General features: G+C 36.9%; 5 protein-coding genes across 11 annotated transcripts; 3 read left to right on the top strand and 2 right to left on the bottom strand.

The window, feature by feature from the left end:
• The first annotated feature begins 1,556 nt into the window (after positions 1-1,556).
• Positions 1,557-2,778, top strand: LOC111779693 (xyloglucan endotransglucosylase/hydrolase protein 22-like). The gene is made up of 3 exons (XM_023659810.2): positions 1,557-1,867; positions 1,954-2,147; positions 2,240-2,778. Exons 1-3 carry the CDS (start codon positions 1,598-1,600, stop codon positions 2,640-2,642), a joined length of 867 nt encoding a protein of 288 aa, XP_023515578.1. The 5' UTR covers positions 1,557-1,597; the 3' UTR covers positions 2,643-2,778.
• A 441-nt stretch (positions 2,779-3,219) lies between these two features.
• LOC111780548 (nicotianamine synthase-like) lies at positions 3,220-4,186 on the bottom strand. Its single transcript, XM_023660974.2, has one exon. The coding sequence runs from the start codon at positions 4,142-4,144 to the stop codon at positions 3,287-3,289; it is 858 nt and encodes a 285-aa protein (XP_023516742.2). The 5' UTR covers positions 4,145-4,186; the 3' UTR covers positions 3,220-3,286.
• Positions 4,187-8,658: 4,472 nt separating this feature from the next.
• LOC111779601 (4-coumarate--CoA ligase 1) lies at positions 8,659-16,318 on the bottom strand. 6 transcript variants are annotated; one of them, XM_087119569.1, is made up of 6 exons: positions 15,273-16,318; positions 14,990-15,188; positions 14,392-14,605; positions 14,213-14,315; positions 12,154-12,359; positions 10,868-12,053 (listed from the first exon to the last, which is right to left on the bottom strand). In XM_087119569.1, the coding sequence occupies exons 1-6, from the start codon at positions 16,272-16,274 to the stop codon at positions 11,978-11,980; spliced, it is 1,800 nt and encodes a 599-aa protein (XP_086975695.1). In that variant the 5' UTR covers positions 16,275-16,318; the 3' UTR covers positions 10,868-11,977. The 6 variants fall into 6 exon arrangements, with proteins under 6 accessions (XP_023515446.2, XP_086975697.1, XP_086975696.1 ...); XM_023659676.2 differs by having other exon boundaries at positions 12,154-12,374; XM_023659678.2 differs by lacking the exons at positions 10,868-12,053; positions 12,154-12,359 and adding an exon at positions 8,659-8,917 and having other exon boundaries at positions 15,273-16,315.
• Positions 16,319-17,901: 1,583 nt separating this feature from the next.
• On the top strand, positions 17,902-18,751 carry LOC111779603 (uncharacterized). The gene has a single exon (XM_023659679.2). It carries the CDS (start codon positions 17,995-17,997, stop codon positions 18,370-18,372), a length of 378 nt encoding a protein of 125 aa, XP_023515447.2. The 5' UTR covers positions 17,902-17,994; the 3' UTR covers positions 18,373-18,751.
• Positions 18,752-19,301: 550 nt separating this feature from the next.
• Positions 19,302-24,572, top strand: VDAC4 (voltage dependent anion channel 4). Of its 2 annotated transcripts, XM_087119775.1 has the most exons (8): positions 19,302-19,684; positions 20,432-20,529; positions 20,978-21,058; positions 21,477-21,544; positions 22,505-22,615; positions 22,804-22,890; positions 23,398-23,606; positions 23,782-24,572. In XM_087119775.1, the coding sequence occupies exons 3-8, from the start codon at positions 21,010-21,012 to the stop codon at positions 24,086-24,088; spliced, it is 831 nt and encodes a 276-aa protein (XP_086975901.1). In that variant the 5' UTR covers positions 19,302-19,684; positions 20,432-20,529; positions 20,978-21,009; the 3' UTR covers positions 24,089-24,572. The 2 variants fall into 2 exon arrangements, with proteins under 2 accessions (XP_086975901.1, XP_023516835.1); XM_023661067.2 differs by lacking the exon at positions 20,432-20,529 and having other exon boundaries at positions 19,305-19,684.
• The last annotated feature ends 1,448 nt before the right edge of the window (positions 24,573-26,020 follow it).

The following is a 26,020-nucleotide window of genomic DNA, read 5'->3' on the forward strand; positions in this document are numbered from 1 at the left end:
GCATTTGTGTATATTTCCAGTTCCACGTGGCTAAATAGAGGGAGTTGGTATGAGCTTAGTTTTGAGTGGGCAAGAGACGAACAGTGTCTCTGTCATGCTCGTCCAAGGCACGTTGACTATGGTTGCATGCCCATGACAAGCCAAAACTTTTATGTCTTTTCATGTTCTAATATTTTACTTTTGTATTTTTAGGAAGCATGACGTTTTGAAAAAATCATATCTTAAGCCTGACATACATGAAATGCCCTAGCACTAGTTGTCAACTTCTCTTTCCCAAAAGTTATATACTATAAGCCGTTGTTGTTACTCTCTTGCTTGCATATATAACGTATCTTTCAAAATCTCTCTCTACCCTCATTTTCTAAAACCTTCTTCTTAAATCGAGGTCAGAGGCTCGAGCATACTCGCTTGTCCGTAGGTGACATAAGAACGAATTGGATTAGCTCACTTGTCGTTGGAAAGTGAGTGTCGCACAATCGCAAGTCCGCTACCATCAAGAGTGCGATTGTGACAAGTGATATCATAGCTTTGTTAGCCCAGTAACATAGAAAAGACCGAAACGTCGTACTTCCTAGAAATACAAAAGTAAAACACTAGAACATGGAAAAACATAAAGAGTTTGGCTTATCATAGGCATGCGACCATGAGAAACACGTCTTGAACGAGCATGACCGTAACACGCACCACCGCGGGAGATGGTGCACATTACAAAAGCAAACAAAGGAACCCGCGTAAGAAGCTTCATCTACTATCCTCTACCTGCATCTCCAGCTGGATCCCATATTCACCGTCCCATCCCTTATTATTATTATATTATTTCTTTCTTCAATATTTTAAAATTTAAAATTTAAACTATATTATATTCTCCACTTTTATTCTAGAAATGTATCTTCAAATATATATATATAAATAAAAGTATATTGATTTATTATTTACCAACATTATATTGAAAAATAATTTTTTTAAAAATAACTCTATTTCAAAAATAATAATAATAGAGGATAAATTATTCAAAGAATTTAATCCCTTTAAATTACTCGTCCCAAACCTAAGTTTAAATTTTTGTAAAAATAAATGAAGAATTTCATGGAGATAAAACAGGAAAGACTTTTCCATCTTCACTCAAACTAATTGAATCAATACACAGCTGTCAAATTAAGCCACTTTTCTAAATTCAATTTTATTTTGGAAGACTATTTTATGTCCTTCCTAATCTATCCTGTTTACACCTTGAATAAAAATAAAAATAAAAAATAAAAAATAAAAAATAAAAATCAATTTTGCATTTAATAAGTTATTAATTAAAAAAAAAATATATAAATGGATTTATTAAGCATTTAAGGAAAATTAATATTGTGACATAAAATTTGTATGGTGTGATCGTGGTGGAGTGGAGGAGGCGGTGCGAACCGCGTAGCAGGCTTTATGCGTTAGGATGATTCCCCAAACCCAACCATCTCCAGCTGTACGCAGCATTCCAATGAACCTTCTCCGCGTTTGCCTTTCCCATTGGCCGCCTTCCTCATCCCTCGCTATATATAACCCCCTGCTTCCTTCTTCCCTCTTCATCTCACACTGCAATTCCAAATCAACCAACATGGCCTCATCCACTGCTTTCCTGCTTCCTCTACTATTCGCCGCCGCCTCCCTCCTTTCCTCTGCCGCTGCTAATTTCCACCAATCAACCGATATTACCTGGGGAGATGGCCGCGCTCAGATTCTCAACAATGGCGACCTTCTTTCTCTGTCCCTCGACAGAGCCTCTGGCTCTGGCTTCCGCTCCAGGAATGAGTATTTATATGGGAAAATCGATATGCAAATCAAGCTCGTTCCTGGCAACTCTGCCGGCACTGTCACTGCCTACTACGTACGTTTTACACTTTGAATCTTCTTTTACAGTGGATGCTCGCTCATTCCGATTCTTACATTCGTCTTTGTTTTATGAATTTGCAGTTGCGCTCAGAAGGGTCTGCGTGGGACGAAATCGATTTCGAGTTTTTGGGGAATCTGAGCGGCGATCCTTACACTGTTCACACCAATGTGTTCAGCCAGGGGAAGGGCAACAGAGAGCAGCAGTTCCATCTCTGGTTCGACCCAACTGCTGATTTCCACACCTATTCAATTCTCTGGAATCCCCAGCGCATTGTGTAAGCACTCTAAATTCAATTATCCACTCCAACCAAAAGTGTGAATTGTAATCGCAATTGAAATTGAAATTTGCTCTGTTTTTGCTTTACAGCTTCTACGTGGACGGCACACCCATTAGAGAGTTCAAGAACCAGGAGTCAATTGGCGTTGCATTCCCCAAAAATCAGCCCATGAGGCTTCAATCCAGTCTCTGGAACGCCGATGATTGGGCAACCCGAGGTGGGTTAGTGAAGACCGATTGGACTCAGGCTCCGTTCACCGCATCTTACAGAAACTTCAATGAAAACGCTTGCATTTGGTCATCGGGACAGTCGTCTTGTGGGTCGAATTCGCAGCCGACCTCCGACGACAAGTCGTGGTTCTCTCAGGAACTGGATTCCGACAGCCAAGGAAGGATGAACTGGGTCCAAAAGAACTACATGATCTACAATTACTGCACCGATATTAAGCGATTTCCTCAGGGCATGCCTCCCGAATGCAATGCCACTGCCTGAGTTTTAATTCTTTTGATTCATGATTCTACTGTTCTTTTCTTGCCCAATATTCATTTCTATTGTATTTGTATACACAATATTTTTTATATGTTAAAACATACTATAATCGATGAAATAAAGAGAGAATTGAATTGAATTGTTCTAAATTGAATCGAATCGAATCCAATCCAATCTTGAAGAGCTAGAACAGATATTTGAGTTTGGGCCCAGATATGTTTTGATCCAGTGAGACACTGGGCTCGGATTTTATTTCGTTCGGCCCAAAATAGCGCTCTAAATAATATTGTGAAGGGTAGCTTAAAAAAAAGCTAAAATATACAATTTAATTTAAATTATAAAAATAATTAGTTTAAAAAAATACCAATTGTAATCTTGAATCAAATTTTATAATTAGTTTAAAAAAATACCAATTGTAATCTTGAATCTAATATTTGAGATCTTAAAATGTTATTGGTATTAGAATTTCACAACCCAATTTGATTTATATTAAACTCAATAATATTTAGACATCAAAACATGTAAATAAATAAAGGAAACACACGACATCAAAACATGTAAATAAATAAAGGAAACACACGACATCAAAACATGTAAATAAATAAAGGAAACACACGACATAGATTCACTTGAAACGTAGCTCAATATCATACGAGTATAGGCTTGCGAGCCAAGAGAACGGAATTGACGACGTCATCGGAGGGATGAAAAATAGAGAGAATGTCAAAGCCAGCCATATCGGCGACGTCAACCACAGGGTACAAAAAGGCTCGACCTCCTTTAGCACTTCTCACAACCAAAACCCCACCTTGTTTCATATACTTTCTCAAGTGACTTAAAATCTTCACTTTATCTTCCTTCTTCAACCCCACAAGAGCTGCCAAGAACACACAATCGTATCCCTCAAGCTCTTCTCCTACCTCAACAATATCCCTCGTCCAAAACTTCATTCTTCCCTCCAACTCACCGTCCGAAGCCACGATCTTTCCCGCCACCTCATTTGCCATGCTATCGATGTCGTAGTTGTCGAAATACGTGTTCTTCATGTGCTGCATGGCCAATATAATGGAAGTTAGAGGAAGAGGACCGGACCCCACAAAAGCTACCTTTTTAGGGTTCACAATTCCATTGTCAATCAATATCTTGTATTCAAGGTGGGCTAATTTGATGTAGTTGTCATAATATGGAAATAGAGTAAGATTGTTGAGAGGTTTCGGGATTTTTCCGAGCATGGTCGAGAATTCTAACTCGAGTAACCCCTCGGCTCGGCCACATAAAAGTATGAGGCTCTCACGAATGGCTTGTAAATGGGGTGGCAATGTGGTGACATCTATTGAACAAGGCAAAATGCAAAATTTCACAAGCTTGGTGAACAGGCTGTTCACTTCCTTGCATGGCTTTAGGGTTTCAAGCCTCGAGATGCTTCCATGAAGGTCGATGATTCGAGCTATCAAAAACTCCTCGGAGATATCGGTTTCGGTGCCAAGAATCTGGTGGGCTGCCATGAAAAGTAATGAAGGGAAGTATAAGACAATCTTTGTAATGTGTTCTTGGTTTTGTTGGTGTTTAAAGGTTTAAGGAATTCAAATATTTATAGGGCCATGGAGGTGAATAAATCTCAACTACAATATTATTTTGGGAGTCCCTTTCAATTACTTTTTTCCATTTATGAAAGGAGTTGAACCCACATAACAACTCAAATCATTTCAATAAACAACCACCAACTATGTATATATTTAGATAATTAATGAACAAAATTATTCAAATCTCATGTTCATAACAAATATAGATAGTTCTTCCCTAGCTCAACTGGGCTTATATGATACTGAGTTTATATATATTATGAGTTTGAATGCATGAAAATGAAAGTTGCTTAAAGGGTTTGTGCTCATACTTGCAAGGCATGGAAAATGCACTCTTTTCATGCATTTATGTATACAACAATTTTCTAATTAGAGATTAAATAATTGTTTGAAGTACATGTACGAGTTGAAACATTATTATTAATTCATTAACAACAAGTTCAAACTTTTCGGGGAAGTCTAAATATGAAACTTTTAGTTGCCATCCCTATGTTCTTCATTAAATATTTAATTATACGTTGAGGACGACACAGCCTAATGCATGCCTGGGAATGGTTGGATGTTCTCGTGTACGATGAATCTATGATTACGTGTCTTATTCATTTAGCTACAGAAATATTATTTTTTAGAAAGATTTGTAATTGTTCACGAGGTGGGTTTGAAGAATGGAGAGAATTAAACCGAAACGATTAGAAAGTCGGGATGGAGGATGGATTGAATTATTGAAGTGTTGAAAATTAAGGTAAGGTTGGAGAAAATGTAGGTTGGGAAGATAGGGTTATTAATGGGTTGGTAGCAGGGTGAGGTATGTCTAAACAAGGAACTTGGGGCCCTCGCTTGCTATTCTTATTCATTTACGTGTAAACTAAGGCTGCATTTTTGTTAGCTCCAATTAGATGAGTTGTTTCATTATTTTTTGTGGGTTGATGTTCTTGAGCTTGGGGAGTTGGGAAGCTCTTGCTTCGTAAAAGTTAGTCTCTTAAAGGGAAAGATCTTCTCATTTGGAGTTGCTATGTGCTTTGCTCACAATAGACATTCTTTTCTCTTCTAATCAATTTACAATTCCACACATCAATACTTAACACCTTTTGCCTTTGCCTTTGCCTTTGCCTTTGCCTTTGCCCTCCTCTTCTCACTTTAAATGAGATCAAAAATAGAAATTCTAAACTATTTCTTGAAAGAAATTGGAGCGGTAACTATTAACTATGTTGAGATTATCGAACGAGAAAGATCTTGGTATCAACATCTTTATTTTGAATCGACACCTAAAGAAAAGTCAAAAACGCTTATATATGTGTAGAATTGAAAATACCTTACCATATCAAAGCTAGACAACAAGCCGTATGCAGCGAGGACGCTGGGTCGGTGGGTTTTGAGAGAGGAACGAAGTACTCCTTATAAGGCTATGGAAACCTCTCCCTAATAGACACGTTTTAAAACTGTGAGACTGATGGTGATATGTAACAGGCTAAAGTGAGGAATATCTGTTAGGAGTGAGCTTGAGCTGTTATACACGGTATCAGAGCTCGTCACTGGATGGTTACAAGTAACTTTTTTTTAGCGATTTATAAAGTTTTGTAAACAGCCCATGTAAAAGTTTGTTTTCTTTAAATGTTTGATAAAGTATGAAGCTTTAAATTTAGATGCAACAACCATGCATTTGGTAAACATATCTATAAATCTATCCAACTTGGTGATCCTCACTTGATATTGTGTTGCATTTTAGTAGGAACTAACATTAATGCTTTCTTTAGCTTTAATTACATTAAGCTACCAAGCATATGAATTAGCAGAGACAAAATTAGAACCAACTTTCATTAAAAATTTGTCCCTTTCAACTCTTAATCTAATGAACAAACATTCTTTAACCAGAAAATGGAATCCCATAACAGTAAACGTGTATGCATCCTGATTTAAGTAATTGTGATCGAGTATTATTGATAATAATGCATGCAATGAAAAATTAGCATGAATCGAACCCCTCGAACTGTGTTGTCTTTGATTAACTTAACCTCACTGCAGTTCAATTCAAGTGTTTTAATTTGTCGATTTATAGATGTAATTGTTAGGAATCACGTATCTCCAAAATGATATGATATTGTCCATCTAAATTAGCGAGAAATGAACGTCCGTATGATCATATAACATTTGGGAAATCCAATGGAACATAAAATACACTTCTCAATCCATCACTCACTCCTTTTGGTAGGGTTTCAATCATTACACAAATTTATAGGTAAAATTAAAAAATGAGAAAGAAACTCAGAGCCTTAAAGACAAGTCAAGATGGCCAATATCATCAGCTTGATGATGATGATGAAGAAGAAGAAGATTTTGATCAGCTGGAAAAGCCCTTATCTGATCTCTCCCACCATCAATTACAAGAGGTGGTGGCGCTGTTAGAGTCTCAACTTTCCACAAATGGCTTGACTTCATCATAACATTATTGCTTTCATGGTCTCCTCGGTACGCCCTCATCTCCCTGCTCTTCTTGGCCAACGTCCTCTCCAGCTTATGAGCATTTTGGTGACCTCCCAACGCCTGCGAGCTATAAAACTTCCTCTTGCAATAGTTACACGAGAAAACCCTGGCTGCCTCGCAATTTGGACTCACAGGAGCTGAAGAGGAAGGCGAAGATGGCTCTAGAACCAGCTCAAGGTTGAGCTGCTGATGGTGCTTAAACTCCATAAAGAAGAGTTAAAACGAAAATTGAGGAGATGGGTTTGAAGGAAAAGGGGAAATGAGAAGTGGGTTTTGTAGAAAAATGAAAACTTTGTTATGGGTTATATGAGATTAAAGGGTTCACTATTGGTGCAACTAAAAATGGATGGGGTTTGGACATAGACGCAGACAAAAGGGTTCGAAAAAATCAGTGAGGATCCAATGGTTGTCGGCTCCGGTAATGGCAGCACTCAAATTGGTTGTCGGTTTATAAACCAATATTTTAAAACAAAACAATGGTTACTGCCATTTCCTTTGCACTTACCCCCACATGTATCGCCAAAATGTTATAAATAAACAGACCAATCTCTGTGTGTTTAGTATTATCATAATCATCGTGTCCACAACGTTTTTCTGCTCAATTAATTTTATGTCATTAATCCTCAATTCTCAGCACTCATAACTATCTATATGTATTCCTAACTCTTAATTATTCATTTCCAATCTAAAATAAGATTAATAAGTAATTATATGGCATTATAGTTTAAGAGCCAAAAGTATGGTCTCTAGCTAGCTGTATAGGTTGAGGTTAAAATAAATTATGAAATGGTCAAATTCTAATTTAAGCAATAAATGATTAAAAAGGATAAATGATGTTGAGTTGAGTAGACCTGACATGCCACATCCTTTTTCACTTTGTTTTATTCAAATAATTCAGTGATATCTTTATTCAAACCTAAATATTTGTCCTATGGTTCATTGAACCCGCCGCCCCACAGTGTTGATTAATTATTAAACCACTGATTATATATGCCCACTGCTAACATTGTGCCACGTGGACTATATATATATATATATATATATATATATATATATATATATATATATGTATGTATATATATCTATAGAGAGAGAGAGAGAGAGAGAGAACTTTAATATTGAGCTAATAAAGTACGTTTCCAATTAGCAACATATTAAATTTGTACTTTGGAATTGATTAGCAACCACTAAGCATTTAAGGACAAATGAAATTATTGGTTATTTTTCTTTTTATATTTTTGTATGGAAATGAACTAATTTAATTTATTAATATTATTTGAAAATATAAGAATTTGTCGAATAATATGAAATAATGAAATTAACGCTTAAGCTAGATTGCATTTAAAGTAAGTGTCGAGGTGAACTATTCTGAGATTTTGTACTTTTGTGAAGCGATGCTCTTAAACATGTAAGAATTTTTTTACTTGTGAGCTTGCATCTAATAAGTAGCGAGAATCTACCGAGCATGAGCAGATCAACTCGACGCTATGTTTTGTGTTAGGTTGGAAATGACTTAGATGGTGACTTCCTTTTCACTTAGGTGTCATTTGGACTTAGTTTAGACATGTTTTGAGGTATTCGGTCCATGTGGCAAGCCGTGATTTGACCCATAATGATATCAATAACATATTCAATTGATATATTAAAAAAGTGACCGAGTCGGACCCAACACAACAACACATCGATGGCATATCCTGTGAAAGTGTTTATGGGATCTTTCCATCTCGTCAATGATACAATGAGGCGTAGGACACAAAAGTTCGTGCATCAACTGCCAGACAAGATGACTTAGCCACCAATGGCTGCTAATCTTTTCACCTTTCTACTTCACATCTCACATGACTTCTCTCTCTAAACTTTCAAAGCATTTCATCCATATCAATGATTTCTCAATAAAAAACTGAACCAAGCACATGGGTTTTACTCAAATTCTATAAACTAATGAATGCCTGACGCAATTAAGTCAATTCTGTTATTTCGGACTGTTAATATAATAATTTGATCCATCAACGACAACCATAAATAAACAAATGTGCTTTAAGACGATGATTGGGGGATCATAATCTCGCAGCTTTGGCGGTGTCTGCGGTGATGTCTTTGAATCAGAGACCGCTGTGTTTAACTCCTCGTCAGTTTGGTCTGCAGCCTGCAATGGACACTAATTCCCTTCCACAGTACACTAACTGAGTTACTGAAATCTGTTTGATCTTGTACCTTGAGAAGCCAACAGTTATACACAAATCAAATTAGAAGATATGGTGTAATTATAAATGATCTGTGTACTTTTTCCTCGTACATTCTTCTCTCTTAATTGGGTTCAGATAATAAACACATGGAATCAGTCCTTTCTTCTGAATTAAAATGGCTGAGTCAAAGTACAATGATCCGGGTCACTCATTTTCAATTCCGTCTTAAAAGATTTCATTGTTAGACACCTTCTGATCAGTATTATGTTTTGATGATTAAAAATAAAAATAAGGGGTTTCTCTATCCTTACTCTTTGAAACTTTTCTTTCGGAGAAAGTGTAATGAAGCTTCTTACTAGTTCATTTCACTTGCCCAACTTCAGTACCTGGATGTTTTTAAATAGAAAATTTCAATGAAACCTGAATTCCATTTTTTCTTTCAAAAAGTAATGGCTACCAAACCTAGAGAACGTGGGTGTGAGATTCCACGTCGGTTGGAGAGACACAAAACATTTCTTATAAAAATGTGAAAACATCTCTCTAGTAGACGCGTTTTAAAATTGTGAGGCTGACGACGATATGTAACGGGTCAAAGTGGACATATCTATTAGCGGTGGCCTCGAACTGTTACAAATAGTATCAGAGCCAGACATTGGACAATGTGTCACCAAGGACGCTGGGCCCCTAAGGGGTGGATTGTGAGATCTCACATCGGTTAAAGAGGGAAACTAAACATTTCTTATAAAGATGTGAAAACCTCTCCCTAGTAGACGCATTTTAAAACTGTGAGGTTGACAAAGATACGTTAAGGACTAAAGCGGACAATATTTATTAGCGGTGGTATCGAGCTCTAACAAATGGTATCATAATAGACATTGGGCAGTGTGCCACTAAGAACGCTTGCCTCCTAAGGGGGTGGATTATGAGATCCAACATCGGTTAGAGAGGAAAACGAAGCATTCTTTATAAAGATGTGGAAACCTCCCCATAGTAAACGCATTTTAAAACTATGAAACTGACGACGATATGTAACGTGTCAAAACGAACAATATCTACTAGTGGTGACCACTGGTGGTGACCTTGAACTGTTAGAGTTATTCCATTAGTTTACCAACCAACCAGTGGAAAGCACATTTAATCTGAGAAATTATGTGTGCATAGAAAAAGGGAGAGGAATTGAAGGGATCTTCACATGGGAAAAGTGCAAAGTTGAGATCATATGTAGACAGGAATGAAGTGGGCGGACCCTCTCCCTAATTCTGTTTCTCATTCTAGGATAGGCATTAACAAAGGGAACTGAGAGAAAAGGGTGGTGGACATGTTCGTGCTTGTTGGCTTTGTTTTAATGATCGAAAAAGAGGTTTACAAATACACACACAAGACTCACTAGTCGGTAATTTGCTAATTTCATCTAAAACTCTCTCCCTCTTTGCTCTTTTACATAGAGGGCGTCTGCAAATTACCTTTTTTGCTGTTAACGATGGAACTATGGATGTTGAAAATTCAAAAGCTTAGGACTGACTTGATTATGAAGTGTCATATCAAAGTTTAATCCCAACCCTTTCTTTTCCATGGTTGTCGCAATGTTGTTAGGATTCTCTTAAGAGCAGTAGAAATAGGGCCCCCCATCTAAACGCTCTTCCCCTAACACATGCTACCACTTTCTCCGACCTCCTGAGGCTGTAACTTACAATTGGGATCCATTAACGAAAGTGAGTGGATTGGATGGTTTGGCGGCATTAAAAGCAAAATGATGCGCTTTTTGTTTGAAACAAGGAAAGCACATCTAATTATAATATTCCTGCTGCTTGCAACTCAACCCATTTCTGCGCCGGCATGGCCCATGCAAGGAGTGATTTTCCCCCGTGTGCTCCCCTAAAAAGTACTTCCCCCATCTATCTATTTATCTCTTCCATGTGCTTTGCTTTGTGCTTTCAAACACACACCACTTCTCTCAGACCCTGTTTCAACCTGTGGAGCTCATTCTTACACATCTTATCTCAAAATTACACCTAAACAACGTGTATCACGATTGCAATATCCATCATTCCAACCACAACCACAAAAATGAAAAGGCTGATTGCTTGATTGTTAGTCGGTGAGCAGTCTAATTAGAGTATCATTCAAAATCAATTCAATCTAACAAATCGACCGAATAAGATCTTGAAAATCAAGATTCAGATGTAGAATAGGCGCACCCGTTGGGTGGAAAAAGGCAAAAAGAGAAGATATAACGTCTGTGAAAGTATAGAAAGAAAAGATGGATGATAAGGCCAGCCATGTTCAGTTTCAGTCTCATCATTTTATGGAGCAACCAATGAGCAGGTCGTGGTTGAGTCACCTTTTCTTCTTTTTCTTTTCACTTTTATTTGTTCGGACGCGAACTGAGGCGAAAAGAAGGAAAGCAAAGCAGGGAATGACAAAAGCCATGGTGGGGGAAAAAGGTATCGGGAGTTCAACTGTGGCAGACAAAAAAGGCAACACGAACTGACATCAGAAATCGACACATCGGCTTTTGGATGCTGAGTTTTCACCACTCACCTCAGTTTATGTAAATCTAGCTCTCACAAAAATTCCCTGAACGGAAAAGCCATCATAAATGAGGCACCAAAGCCATTTATGCATACAGTAAGATGGGAACAGAGACCATCATTTCTACCTCTCCTGGATGGCACCTAAAAAAGGAAACTATTACACTTTATCGTCCACATATTAGGAAGGATAAGGTTGTGTCAACTGTAGCACACGAGGCGGTGGGCCAGCAAGGACACAGGGCTTCGAAAAGAAGTGGATTGGGGGTCCTACATTAGTTAGAAAAGGAAAAGAGCGTCAATGAGGACGCTAGGCCCGAAGGGAGTGGATTGTGAGATCCCACATCAATTGGAGAGGAGAACGGAATATTTTTTATAAGAGTGTGAAAACCTCTTCTTAGTAGACGCGTTTTCAAAATCTTGAAAGGAAGCCCAAAATGAAAAACTCAAAAAGGACAATATCTACTAGCGGTGGGCCTAGGCTATTAGAACATCTTCAGTTGAGTCTTCCATTTATATGCCCATCCCACCATCACGAACCAAAGTGTGATAGAATTTTATCTGAAGTTCTTCTCAATTGTCTTTAAGCTTGTGGTGACCCTCTCTTTGATGGCTTCTTCAACACTTGGGTTTCTATCAAACCAACGAAGAGGGTGGGTGGGTGTGACATGGTAAGAAAAGAAAATTGAACAAGAGCATTAACTTGCTTGAGATGTAAATACCGATTACTCACAAAGTAGTACTGTGTTCTGATATGATGGGGCGCAATAATATTGTAACCTGATGCACCATTTCCATTTGGGCAATCAGAGAACGAGAGGATTTTGGCCACGGTGATCCAAAGAAGCGAAGTGCTTCCACTCCAAAATCAAAGCTAGGCAGCTTTATAAATCTCCATACAAGCCTATTCTTTTTTAGTACTTTGCTGCATTGGCGGCACTGCAAAACGAGTTCCTGGGATGAAAGTTAGGTTGCCTTTTACTCGTTTTGGACAATCACTTCACACACCAACTGAAGATATCCATCTTTTTACGTGCGTGGTTATTAAATTTTTGTATTTCAGTAATATATATATATATATAGATGGGAATTCAATTTATTTTATTAACCTTTGAAATGGATCGACTTCTTATATTTGGTCCTCTACGATGTGACTAGCAGTGGACATAAACATTGAACAATGTTCTGGAAAAGGAGATGCACTCTTATCTGTCACTACGCGCAGGGTCTTGTGCTATGTGATGTGGAGATCTTGTGTTTTACAGTACAATCAGTGAGGCTCTATATTTTGTTCATTCATCAGAATTTTCATATGGGTGCATTGCCAATAGTAAACTTAACATCTTAATAATAATTTTTTTATTAGTTCGATAACATGTTTTTTTAGCTATTAGTAACTAGTTGAAATATATTCGAGTTAGACGACAAAAATCAATAAAAGTTTGATACAACAGGTTTGGTCTTAGGCCAACCAAGGGCTAATTCAATATTGATTCAAAAGGCTAAACGATAAAGTTAAAGACAAAACTCTCCGAGAACAGAACTTTATATAAACATAATCCACAAAGAAGATCCTTCTCTCTATTTTACATACACGCAATGGAAAGAAAGAGAGAGGTTTGAATTATTTGGGGTTGTAGAGTTTGGTGTCTAGTTTGGAATACTGGCGGGGAGCAGAGCTCTAAGTTGTCTCCGCAAGATTTTTCCAGAAGGACTTTTAGGGATGGAATCCACGAAGAAGACGCGATTAATCCTCTTATAAAACACAACCTGCATCCCACGTTCTCAATGGTTACAATCCATGTATCACATCTCCGAGATTTCAATTAAGATTAAACTATAAAGTTTGGCTTTATTAGGCTTTTGAACTTATAAACATAAAAAATCTCTTGGGTTTTCTATAGATCTTTAATCGCTTCCACTCAAGGTGTTAAAACGCTTCTACTGGAGAGAGGTTTCTACACCCTTATAAGAAACATTTCCCTGCTTCCACTCAAGGTGTTAAAACGCTTCTACTGGAGAGAGGTTTCTACACCCTTATAAGAAACATTTCCCTCTCCAACCGATGTGGGATCTCACAATCCACCCCCTAGGGGCCAGCATTCTCGCTGCACATCGCTGGGTGATTGACTCTATACCATTTGTAATGGCTTAAACCCACTGCTAGCAGATATTATCCTTTTTTGAGCTTCTTCTTTCGGGTTTCCCCTCAAAGTTTTAAGACGTGTCTGCTGGAAAGAGGTTTCCACACCCTTGAAAGGAAAGTTTCGTTCCCCTCTCCAACCGATTTGGAATCTCACAATCAACCTCCCTTGTAAGCCTAGCGTCTCGACACACCGCTCGGTGTCTGACTCTGATACTATTTATAATGGCTCAAGCCCACCGCTAATAGATAATATTTTTTTGGTTTTCCCTTTCGATCTTCTACTAGGAAAAGGTTTCCGCACCCTTCTAAAGAATGCTTTGTTCTCTCGTGAGATCACATTAGCCTACATGAACCCAAATCACAATATTAAAAGTTCAACCAGCTATTAGAATTTTTGAAAGTGTATTGATGAAATAGACATTAAATTTTTTTTTTTTTTTTAAGGTAGGCATAGACATTAAAGGTTAAGGAATTATAGCCAAATAGGAAGGGAACCGACAGAGCAGGGGCCTAGGATGAGTTATATCACAAACGCAAGGTTACCTAATTATTCGGTGAACGACGCTAAAATCTCCATCAATGGGTAAAAGCTAATAAGATATCAAACTTAAAAGCATGAAATTAAGGCCAAAATTGGAGACTTCACCTGTTTGGAGATGTATTGCTTAATTTCATCCTCGGTGATGTTGGAACCGTCTGACCGGACAATGAACGCAACAGGAACCTCTCCAGCTTCTTCATCTTTCATACTGAATTAAAAAAAGTAGAGAGTAATTAAACCGAGAAGGTGAGGGTGAAGGAGCAGAATCGAGAATGCTGACATACGGTATAACCGCAACGTCGACAATGTGGACGTTGGAAATGAGCAGGCCTTCCAACTCCGCCGGCGCTACCTGGAAGCCTTTGTATTTGATCAGTTCCTTGAGACGATCGACGATGAAGACCTCATCGTCGTCGTCAACTAACCCTATGTCGCCGGTGTGCAGCCATCCGTGTTCGTCGATTATACCCTTCGTGGCCTCCTCGTCGTTGAGGTACCCTGGTTCGTGTTGAGTTCAACCAATCAAAACTCGGACGGTGAAACAGAACACACTAATGTAATGGGCTCTCTCGATTTTTTCGGGCTTGGTTTGGTCATCACAATGAGCCCATTAGGCCCATTGACTGCGAGGTGGGCCCATATTGACGCTTCCAAATCCAAACAAATGAAATGACGTCCTTACCCAGGCGGTATTAATAAGTAACGTTTTTTTCTTGTGGAATGGTTAAGCGGCATTAATTACTTACATCAGCTGCCGCTACCTCCTTTATGTCATACATATTATAAACCCTTTTTATTAACGAATATTAAAATATTATATATATATCAAACTTAATCGTGTGAGTTAAGGTGTAAATTTCATAAAAATAATGTATCGCATACCTTTCATCATTTGAGGACTTCTAACATAAATCTCTCCGGGTTGATTCCTTGAAAGAGAAACTCCTGTATCGGGATTTATAATTTTCATCTCTGCATTTCTCATTAAAGTCCCACAAGCTCCCGACTTGATTGCGAATCTCTCCTTTGCAAGTGTCAATGACATTGTCAACACCGATCCTGACTCAGTCATTCCATATCCCTATAATTATTTTAAAATTTCATTTTGTATAGACGAAATTAACAGTTTTATGTAGAACTAGAATGGATGGTATTAGTTATTTACTTGGCCGAGAATGGCATGGGGAAGCTTGGCTCTAAAGGCATCTTCAAGATTCTTCCCCAGCGGTGCGGCTCCTGACAACACGATCCGTATGGACGACATGTCGGAATGGTCTACAACCGGACTCTTGACAATTGCGAGTACAATAGGAGGTACAACCGTAGCAATGGTGACCCTATATTTGGGCACCAAGGCCACAAGGGAATTGATGTCGAATTTCTGGACGATCAAAATCGTAGCTCCCACTCGCAACGACGTCATCAGGATCGAGCTCAATGAGTAGATGTGAAACAAAGGAAGCACACACAGAACGACGTCGTTACTTCGGATATGGAAATGTGGATTTTTGCCGTCCACTTGTTGAGCCACGCTGGTCACTAATCCCTTATGAGTCAGCATAACTCCTTTTGGGAGGCCGGTCGTGCCAGAAGAATATGGCAACGCAACGACGTCGTCCGGGCTGAATTTCACATCCGCCATTTCCTCCTCTTTTGCCTCATCAGTCAACGACGAAAAATGACATCCACCCTCCGGTGGAGAGTCGATGAATACCACTTTCAAAATCCCCTGGTTTTCCTGAGGCAGCATTTTCACTTTTTCCGCAAACGCGGCTTGGGTTATGATCAGCTTGGCGCCAGACGACGCCGCTTGCTTCCCAATCTCCGCCGGCGTGAAGAACGGGTTCGCCATGGTGGCGATGGCGCACGCAAAGGAAGCGCCGAGGAAAGCGAAAACGAATTGTGGAGTGTTTTGGAGAAGGAGCATGATGACGTCCCCTTTTCCGATACCGAGCTTATGAAGGCCGGCGGCTACTCGGCGAGCCGTTACGTGGACTTCACCGTACGTGTAAATGTCACCGGTGGCGGCATTGATTAGACATGGATTGTGTTTGAATTCGGAGATTCTTTCGAAGCAATATGTATGCAAGGGGAGGTGGTTGGGGATGGTGAGGTCCGGGAGCTTTGACCGGAATATGAATTCCGGCGAGGGATTAGCAGCCGCCATTGGAGAAGTATATAAATAATGGGTTTTTCGTATTACATCTGGAAATGGTAAAGCATATATAATAGAATTGATGGAAATATAATTAGTTCAGATTTTGTCTTTAGTAGAAAGGTTAAATGAATATGGTTTCAATCTGACACTATCATTGACTATCAAATCCTTTGTCTTTAGATGAGCCTTTCATGGATTTTTGTATTTTTATGCCCAATTTTCAAAAATTTAAAATAAATAAATCAAACCTTATAACATAAACATATTTATATTTATAATATAATCTATCGGGTGAATTTTAATCGCTTCATTTTTCCTTTACAAACGCATTGCATATTTTGATTTTTTTAATGATGTTCTTTAAGGTATAGTAAAATGTTACAATATTTTATCATCATAACTGATTTGACTTATTTTTAATAAATGATTTTGTCAAAATAAATAATTTTCTTCCCGTGATTCTCAACTTTGAATGTGTACGTCTTGAGAATAATTGAGAGATCATGAGTTTATAAATACGGAATATTATTTCCATTAGTACGAGATATTTTAAAAAAATAAAAAATAGAGGCATGAGAATTTATATTCAAAGTGGACAATATTATACTAATGTAAATGATAGTTGTTCCTAAACTTATATGAATTATGAAGATGAGAAAAAGAAACAAAAATAAAATAATACTTGAAAGCTACCAATATATTATATGACACAATATTTACCACTTAAAGGTGTGAATAGATATGAAAATATTGTTACTAGAAACAATATAGAGTTAAGAATGGGAAATAAAATTGGGATCGAAGGTTTAATCTTCATCGATATTCACAACGTTTAAATATGATACAATCTACTCATTAATACTTACCAATAAGAAAAATATAAAAAATATAAACTAATTAAAATTAAAAAAATAAAACAAAATATACTATTAATCAAATTTTAAAGAAAAAATATTAATATCTAAAATATATTTTTCAAATATTAATTTATTAGGTACATGATGACTAATTTAAACTAACAATAAGTTACACTAAATTTTGACATAATATATAATAAATACGAGGGAGTTAAAAGGTTGGTCGTATTGCCCAGGACGGTCAAGATTATCTGCTGAAAAATATGGTGGGAAGAAGAAAGCAACAAATGCATTGCATCACATCAAAAAACGGCAAAGATTGCTCTTTAGATAATTGAGGCTTTTGTCGTGGTCGGAAACTATAGAAACGGTAGGTTCCACGTCACTTTCACGGACATCACAATAAGACCATGCATTCCTAATAGAATTTAGGAGTGTTTATGGTTCAAACTAAACAAATGGGATAAAGTAAAAATAAAATAATTACTAAGTTAATCTCCCATTAATTAGGAAGGTGTAAAGAAGTTTCTTATAATCCTAATTAAAACAATCAGAAAAGGAATCTTTTTTACGTAATTACCTCACATAATCATGGAAGCCAAAAAGCTAATTAAACAAATCAAATTAAATTAAGACTGGGTCAAACTTCAGACTTTCCACGGTCTACGAATCCCACACGCATTACTTTCTCTTGTTTCTCAAGTCGATACCGAAACTTCTCACCAATATCCACAACGTTCTTGCCGGCTAATACCGTTATAAATACCTCCAACCTATCCATCATTTTAACGGTCAGTTACAGCAACAACAACAGCTAAGGAAGGAACACAAAAAGTCAAATAGATCGGAGAACACAAGAGAGAGAATCGGAAATGGCGGCGACTAGCTTGCTGGGTCGGCTGAGGAAGGCGGTGGAGAAGCTGAAATTTATGATGAAGTTCAACATCCAAAGCTGGCGTTTGGCGGCCATGTTGGGGCGGACTTCGTCGAGAAATCTCCGGCTTAGCTTCAACGAAAGCCCGGGTTTGAAGGTCTGTAAAGAGGATATTATAGAGTCGTCTGAACACTCAAATTCTTCATCTCGAGGATTACAAAGGACACCAAGCTACGCTTCTGAAGATGATGTGGACAAGCGAGCGGAGGCTTTTATAGCCAATTTCTATCGCCAGCTTAGGATCGAGCACCAAGTTTCGCTTGAGCTTCGATACTGCCGTGGGAATAGCTTTAAACAGCTTATAGTTTCTCCTTGATTTCGTCGTGAATATCAAGTAAGCTTTTCAATTAATGGAGTCTCTTTGATATTTTTTTTGTTTTTCAAAAGGATCTCCAATTTGGGATTCATTATCGACTGTTCCTTCGGTTGGTGATGTGATTCGATTTGATTCGATTCAATTCAATCCAATAGTTTGGGTCTGAGGAAGAAGAAGACCTATTTGATTTGATTGGATGAGAATTTGAAGGCAATGGTGGGGATATAAGGAATTTGATTTTTTAATTTTCAATAATGTTTTTATTTATCGGTGAATAATGTCCATGAATAATGAAATAATGCAATTATTAGTTTATTATTTCTATTGTATTTATTATTTTTATTTCAGAAAAGTATATATTGGCTGATCTATTTGGATCCTTTGATGTATCGCTAAATTAATAAATTAGCAAAATTAGTTTGTTATAGGAGGAAGTTAATTACTATTTTTGGATGCTTATGTGCAAGTTGAGAAAATAACTTTATTTATTGAATTATTATTATTATTCATTTTGATTTTTAATATAATAAAATTTGTGGGTTTAATTGAAAAGTACGTAATTTATTCAATTTTTCAAATATCATTTTAATTTTCTAAAAATTCTTATACCAAGTAGAAATAATGTTATTTATTTATAAATGGATAGTTAATGTGAAACTACTAATCTATAAACCTCAACAAACATATGTATGTTTTATTCATATTTGGATGTGTTTGTAGATTTGACTATGACATCAAACCTGAATCAATATTTATATTATACTATAATAGTTCATGTCAATAATTTATATATATATATATATATATATATATTTATATATATTTGAAAATACCTTCATCTTTTTTTGTAAAAATTTTAATTCTATATTTTATTAAATTGAAACCTAAATATTTGCGTTCAACCTTTGCGAAGAGGTTATGTAAATCACTACTCCCTCGTGTGGTTTAAGAAAGAAGAAACTTAACTTGGCTAATAGCCGAGCCGCTTAGCCAGTATCGTAAGTTTCATAACAGGTAACGTAACCGGTCGGTGACGCATATTACAACACAGACAAATTAAAAAATGCCAATTCAGCACTTGCGTTGCACATCAACCAATCATGACGTAAATGGGTGCAACGTGGCATTATAGTGGCGATGCAATCAGTACTCAAATTGACGCAGCATTCACCTGGACGCGCGCCAACCTGGCATCCTCCTCGTTGCCCATCGCTCGATACAGTGTGGTGATATCATCATTCTCTAGGGCTTTCAGGACTCGGGGCTTGTCGGCGATTCCTGCTTCGAAACCTTTTGGATTAATTCGCAGCGGGTATGTCATTTTCTTTACTGTTTTCCGATATATTGGTGTTCAAATCCTCTACCGGCTTAGCTGATTCGAGTTTACATGATTATACTGGGAAATCAATGGCCCTTTAGCGACCTAATTGTTAATCTTTTTCTTAAGCATGACGTTTAGCTTGCGTATTGCCTCATTTCTTTCTTCTTAGTTAAAGGTAATCCTCGCTTTGTTTGATCTTCAGCCTGCCTTTTCGTTTATTTTGTTTTTATGATCCTGACAAACCATTTGATCTCAGTTTAGTGATAAACGTCGTTTAGCATAGAACCGCTGATTCGTTACATCGAAATGGAGATTTCATTTCCCTTTCTGCATGGTAGGGGGACCTTAGTTTGTCAACAATGTCCTGGAAATCGAAGTGGCCTATGTGAGATGATAAGGATTCGAAGGTTTCAGACGACATTTTATCTATTGAATGCTTTGAAATACAGAGTTTAGACTATTGATTGTACCTCGATTCTTAGATTTTCCTTCTCGTAGAAGTTGAAAGATGCTATAGTCATATTTCCTTCCGAGAAGAATAATTACATCACTTCAAATATCTTAATTTACCGGAGAAAACATGCTGGGGAATTTCGTTGTTACTTTGTAAAATGCCACTTCATGGGACATTTGAATGAAAGTAAGAAAAGCCATATAAGAAACATGCTGATCACCCAAGGGCCAAAGGTCACTTTCTGATGCCCATTGCTTGAATTTGCGTTCTGTTGGGTTTGTTAGGGATGCTTCCACAAAAATGTTCTGACACGGAATAGGCCCGGAGAGCTTCTCTCGTGTCCTGTATTCAAAGTTATTCATTGATGGATGGTGAAAACAATGTGAGACCTTGGGTCTTTCTTTTATTCCTCAGCTTGTTGCTTCCTTACGTTGCTAGTATAGAAGGTTAATGCTTTGTGCACGAGCTTACAGGAATTTAGCCTTGTTGTTTTACTCTAAGAAGACAACTTGGAAAGGAAATTATAAAATGGAAGTGTAACATTTGTAATTGTTATAAGTTTATAATAAACCTGATACTCATTTATATCTACCAGTATCTCATTCTCATCTTTTCACTTCAATGTGATTTCTTTGATTTTCTTAAGGAGGTCGGACATAGATGGAAATTTGAACCTGATTTCGTCAATTTCCTTTTTTCTTTCTTTGAATATTTATTCTGCTATATCAATATTGACTAACACAGTATTTGTCCGTTTTTCTTCCTTGATATCTATGCTTGGCCTAACTATGGTATAAAACTACACCTTTAATTGTTTCCTTTCTATCCAGGAACTTATAGACTTTGACCATTCCGTGGAATCATGGGCAGTCCTCCAGCACCATTTTCAGATATCGGCAAAAAGGCCAGAGGTACATACCTTAGATATTTTTCCTTGTACATCTGAGAGGCTTATGTTAACCAGTTTCTATTTCTACTAATTAATTTTTTTCTAAAGAAGTGTCTTGTTTCTTTCCTATTTTATTTTTTATTTTTTATAAAGGGTTTGTTTCAATGACATTTAATATCCTTTCATACTATTCACAAAGAAGATGTTTTGGTGGTTCGTAATATCTCGCATGAGTCATGACACCAATAAATGATCTTCCCCATTTGTACCCAAATATTCTTTCGTTTTTCTCTATGAAAATTGTTCTTAATAATGTTTTAAAAAGTGTCTTAAATATATGCTGTAATTCTATTTGATGTGACACATGGATCCTTGTGTGATGGTCTAACTCATAGTTGTAAATTCCAAATCTTACTTTCACTATGATGGTGACCTTGCAGACCTCTTGACTAAAGATTACAACTTCGATCACAAGTTTACCCTATCACTACCGAACTCCAATGGAATGGTATTATTGGTTCAACTTTATTTCTTTTTCTCGTAATTAATGGTCTTCCCTATTTTTACCCATATATTCCCATTCTTTAAATGTGGTATCCAGCAGTTTAACTCTTTCAATTATATTGATATGTTTCATAACTTCAGAACTTTCATACTGAAATATCTTTATTTTGATTGACTGTGTCTCTTTTTTTTGTGAATTTGCAACTGATAGCAGTTTCCTGATTTCATCGATGTATCTGAAATGTATAGAAATCAAGTTAACTTAGCAAACTAGTAAAATTTATGAAAACTTATTTTTTTGTTCCATGTGTACCTATGCTTCCTAGGCATTAACTCCAATTCTATAAATTTCTTATCAGAGTTTTATCTCCATAAATCAGGCATGGAAAACACCGTATATTTGTTTCATGATCAGTGGTTTCATTATATATCTATATCCATGCACCACCACTGTTCTGGTGTTCTGTATAAGCCTTCAAGTCATCCTTTTCCTGTTGTCTTCTGGCAACTTATGTAAGAAATATTAGTTGATTGTGGCATGAGCCGCTTGACTGAAAATTTTTTTCTCACAAAATTGCTCTAGCCCTTTGCGCACCTCAGACTATGTTTTTCTCGTTTTTCTTTGTTTAGAACTAAATGCAGCAAATAACATAGCTATTGAATATTTAGACAGAACTTCGTTCCTAAGTAGGTCACTAGCCTATCTGTTCTCGTTCTTTCATATTTATTTTGTTTTCCTTTGTTTCAATTTAACCTTTTAGAACCTTTACACTAGCCAAGGGGATCACAATGTAATATTTGCTGTTTTCTTTTCTTTAGTATTCATCCAAAAATGCCAAGGAATATAATATCTTTGCATGACGACAAGATTTGGTTTTCTATCTAAATGCAATTTTAACTTTTCTTTGACAAACTCTACAAGGCTATTTGATCTAATCTTCCCAAACTGAATTACATAATGCAGGGACTAACTGCTACAGGATTGAAGCGGGATCAAATTTTTATTGGTGATATCAGTTCTCTGTACAAGAGTGGAAAGACAACCGTGGATGTGAAAATTGATACTTATTCAAATGTAATGACGAACAACTTGTCCTTCTGAATACTTTCTAACTTTTTATGAGCTCTAGATATACGCTTATGCTACGGTTTTTAGGCGGCCTTTTCAAGTTGCTAAATTTTCTATATATACTGTTCAAGAAAAATAGTCGTTATGTTCAAAGCCAAAGGCAACAAGATTTTACTGAACTTAACATTTTTCAGGTTTCTACAAAAGTGACCGTGACTGATATCTTACCAACTACCAAGGCCACGTTTAGCTTCAGAATACCTGACCATAAGTCTGGCAAGGTTCGTGAATTGTATGGATACTTTTTTTTCATCAGAAGAAAAAAATCATGACTGTTGATGTTCAAATTTGAGATAATTGAAAATCAGTCGGACAATCTCCAGTAACGTATGTAGATGAAGAAAATGCCCTTCATTCAATGTATTCCTGGTGTAATGAAGTCCAGTATTGGTGTCTTGAGTCCCTGGTACTCGCTGATCATTGACATGCTCCATTTACACACCAGTCTAGCAAAAATCCATTTAGTGTGATATGCTGTTATTTTTTTTTTCACTTTCAAACATCATTGGACATGTTAGAAAAGCTTGATTCAGAGTATCATATCCTACATTACCTGGGGTATAGCTGCTCTGTCAAAATGTTTGCAGCTTTTTTTAATGTTAGACCTTGGAATTGTGGGAATCCTGCATTTGATCTCTGTACTTGGAGTTATCTGATTTATTAACTGTAAACGGAATACTAACAGGAATTTCATGCTAATGACTTTATGTATGTACTGCATATTGCAGTTGGATCTTCAGTACTTCCATCCTCATGCAGCCATTGATTCCAGTATTGGTCTCCACCCCAGTCCACTTTTGGAATTTTCAGCTGCAATAGGTAGTAAGAATTTTAGTTTAGGTGGTGATGTGGGATTTGATACTACTTCTGCTTCATTCACAAAGTACAATGCTGGAATCAGCTTGAATAAGCCAGACTTTTCTGCGGCTCTTATACTGTAAGTTCTACTTAATCACTAATTGTGGCTCCTAGCACGTGAACAAACTAGTCAATCCTTGCAGCTCATTATGGGTGTTCTTACTCCAAATGAAGTCGATATTAATTTGATTTCATTTCCCTATTTCTATCTTGTTTTTTAGTGTTGAACTAAAATTTTATCGATGTTGATGCAGAACCGACAGAGGACGGGCTCTGAAGGCATCTTATATTCATTCATTGGATCCCCTTAATGAGACTATGGTAGCTGCCGAAATGACCCACAGGTTCTCCACCTTAGAAAACTCCTTTACCATCGGAAGTTCTCATGTCCTGGATCCAGTTACGCTTATAAAAACACGTTTCTCCGACAAAGGAAAAGCTGCTATGCTTTACCAGCGAGAATGGAGGCCTAAATCTCTGGTAACCCTGTCAGCTGAGTACGACCCGAAAGCTATCGATTCATCTCCCAAGCTAGGCCTGGCTATTGCTCTGAAGCCTTGATCTGAGGAACCAGCAAGGTCATTTCAATGAATTGAACATCCATAACTTTGGTCTCATTATGATTTTCCATAAGTATTCATTATGGAATTTCACAATTTGTGTTTGGAAGAGGAGGTTTTCTTCCGTGTATTCATGAGATATTATTTCGAGGCATAACTAGGATTAGAGGAACCAATTTTGGCAACAAAAAAAAAAAGAAAAAAAGAAAAAAAAGGATATTGAGGGATCCACATTTTGCTTGCAAGTCCCATCTTGCCATTCACTTTGATATTGCATAAGTGCTAAAGAGACCGACAGTCCTCTCCACCTTGAGGTTGCTTCAGAATCTCTAAATTTCATTAAATTCTGTATTATTCTTGTATTGTTCAAATTTCATTTTCTAGTGTCGGGAATAATGTGAACATTGAATGTGTTCATCTGCTTCTTCCTCTGTATAATTGTACACTCCTCGACACATCACTATGAATGTTTTTCTTGGTCTCCAGCTTCATTCATGAACATCCCCGACTTTATATTATGGTGGGGGAAATTATATATCGTTAAACTACAAAATGACAGGTGCGAGCAAACCAATCGACTTCGACCCGAATTGTGACTGTAAGTGAACGAAGCATAGCCAAATTCAAGGAGATCAACAAACATTGAGGATTAGTTGCAATAGGGGGAAGGGCAAAGTGTATAGTTTGAATTTTAAGATGCTCTTAATTTGTGGAGAGAGGGACATAGATGTCTTTCCACATTAAATAAAACCAGCTTTTTTTTCGAATTTAATTGACAGAAGAGGTAGAGATTAGGGAAGAAGGACCATTCACAACTGTTCTGCTTCTCTGCTTCTCTGTTTCTCTGTTTCTGCTTCGGCTTCCTAATAACATCAATAGAGAGAAAGATTCTCTGTTGTTGTTGTTGTTTCCAACAACACATTTAAGGCGTCGTCGTATAATTTGTTTGTTTCTGATGGGTTTACGTGTACTGTGCGTTTGACGTGGTGGGTAAGGCAAGGTAAGGTAAGTCCTGTTTTTAACTCAAACCCCAAAAAGGGTACCCTCTGCGTCTGACCCATTTTATCAGCACAAAACAGAGTGGATTTTGGGTCCGAACCCAAATGAACGAACGATTCGGATCTTTGCTTTGGACAGAGAGCCACTCCCCAGAGGCAGAGGAAGAAGACGAAGAGGCCACCATTTAACCATGGAATTAATATTATTTTAAGCAACACAAGAAAACAAAAGTGACGACATCGCATGAACCCATATCCATTCCTATCAGTTATGTTGTGTTGTGTGTCACCCTCACCTTCCTTCTTCTTGTTTTCTTCTTCTTTCTTTATTTATACTTTTTCCATCCTATTTAAATAAAATAAATTGGTGGTTATTATTATTATTAATTCGAGATAACCGCATACGTCATTATTAAAAAATCATTATATTATTGGTTAATGGATCTTAGGTTAAATTAAAACGAGAATTGGGTCACTGAAGTGGTTGGACCTTTCCACTAATCAATCTTCATCTTAATCCATACTACTTAACTATTTTAATTACCCCCTCAAATTTTATAATAATATCACTAATTAATTAATTAAGCTTTCAACAGACAATCAGATTATACACGGCGTTATAAACATAGCCTCTTCTGTAGAAGGTTCTCATTTTTAAAAAATTCTCCCTTTTTTACCTTCTATTTATTAAAAATATAATTTTAACTAATATTTCAATTTTCTTATATTATCTCGTTTCTAAAAAAATTTCATGCTTTTCCTCTCTTTAAAACAAATTTTGAAACATTCTTCCATTCTATCTTTTTTTTTTTTCTTTCAAAAATTTATATATATATAATTTATAGATTTAAATAACCCCATATAGTAACACTCACTCGGGTAAATAATAGATACATTAATAAACTGAAAGAATATAATTTATACCAAGATCAATA

The sequence above is a fragment of the Cucurbita pepo genome, chromosome 18, assembly GCF_057944985.1.
Source record: "Cucurbita pepo subsp. pepo isolate OVF chromosome 18, ASM5794498v1, whole genome shotgun sequence".
Classification (NCBI taxonomy): Eukaryota; Viridiplantae; Streptophyta; class Magnoliopsida; order Cucurbitales; family Cucurbitaceae; genus Cucurbita; species Cucurbita pepo.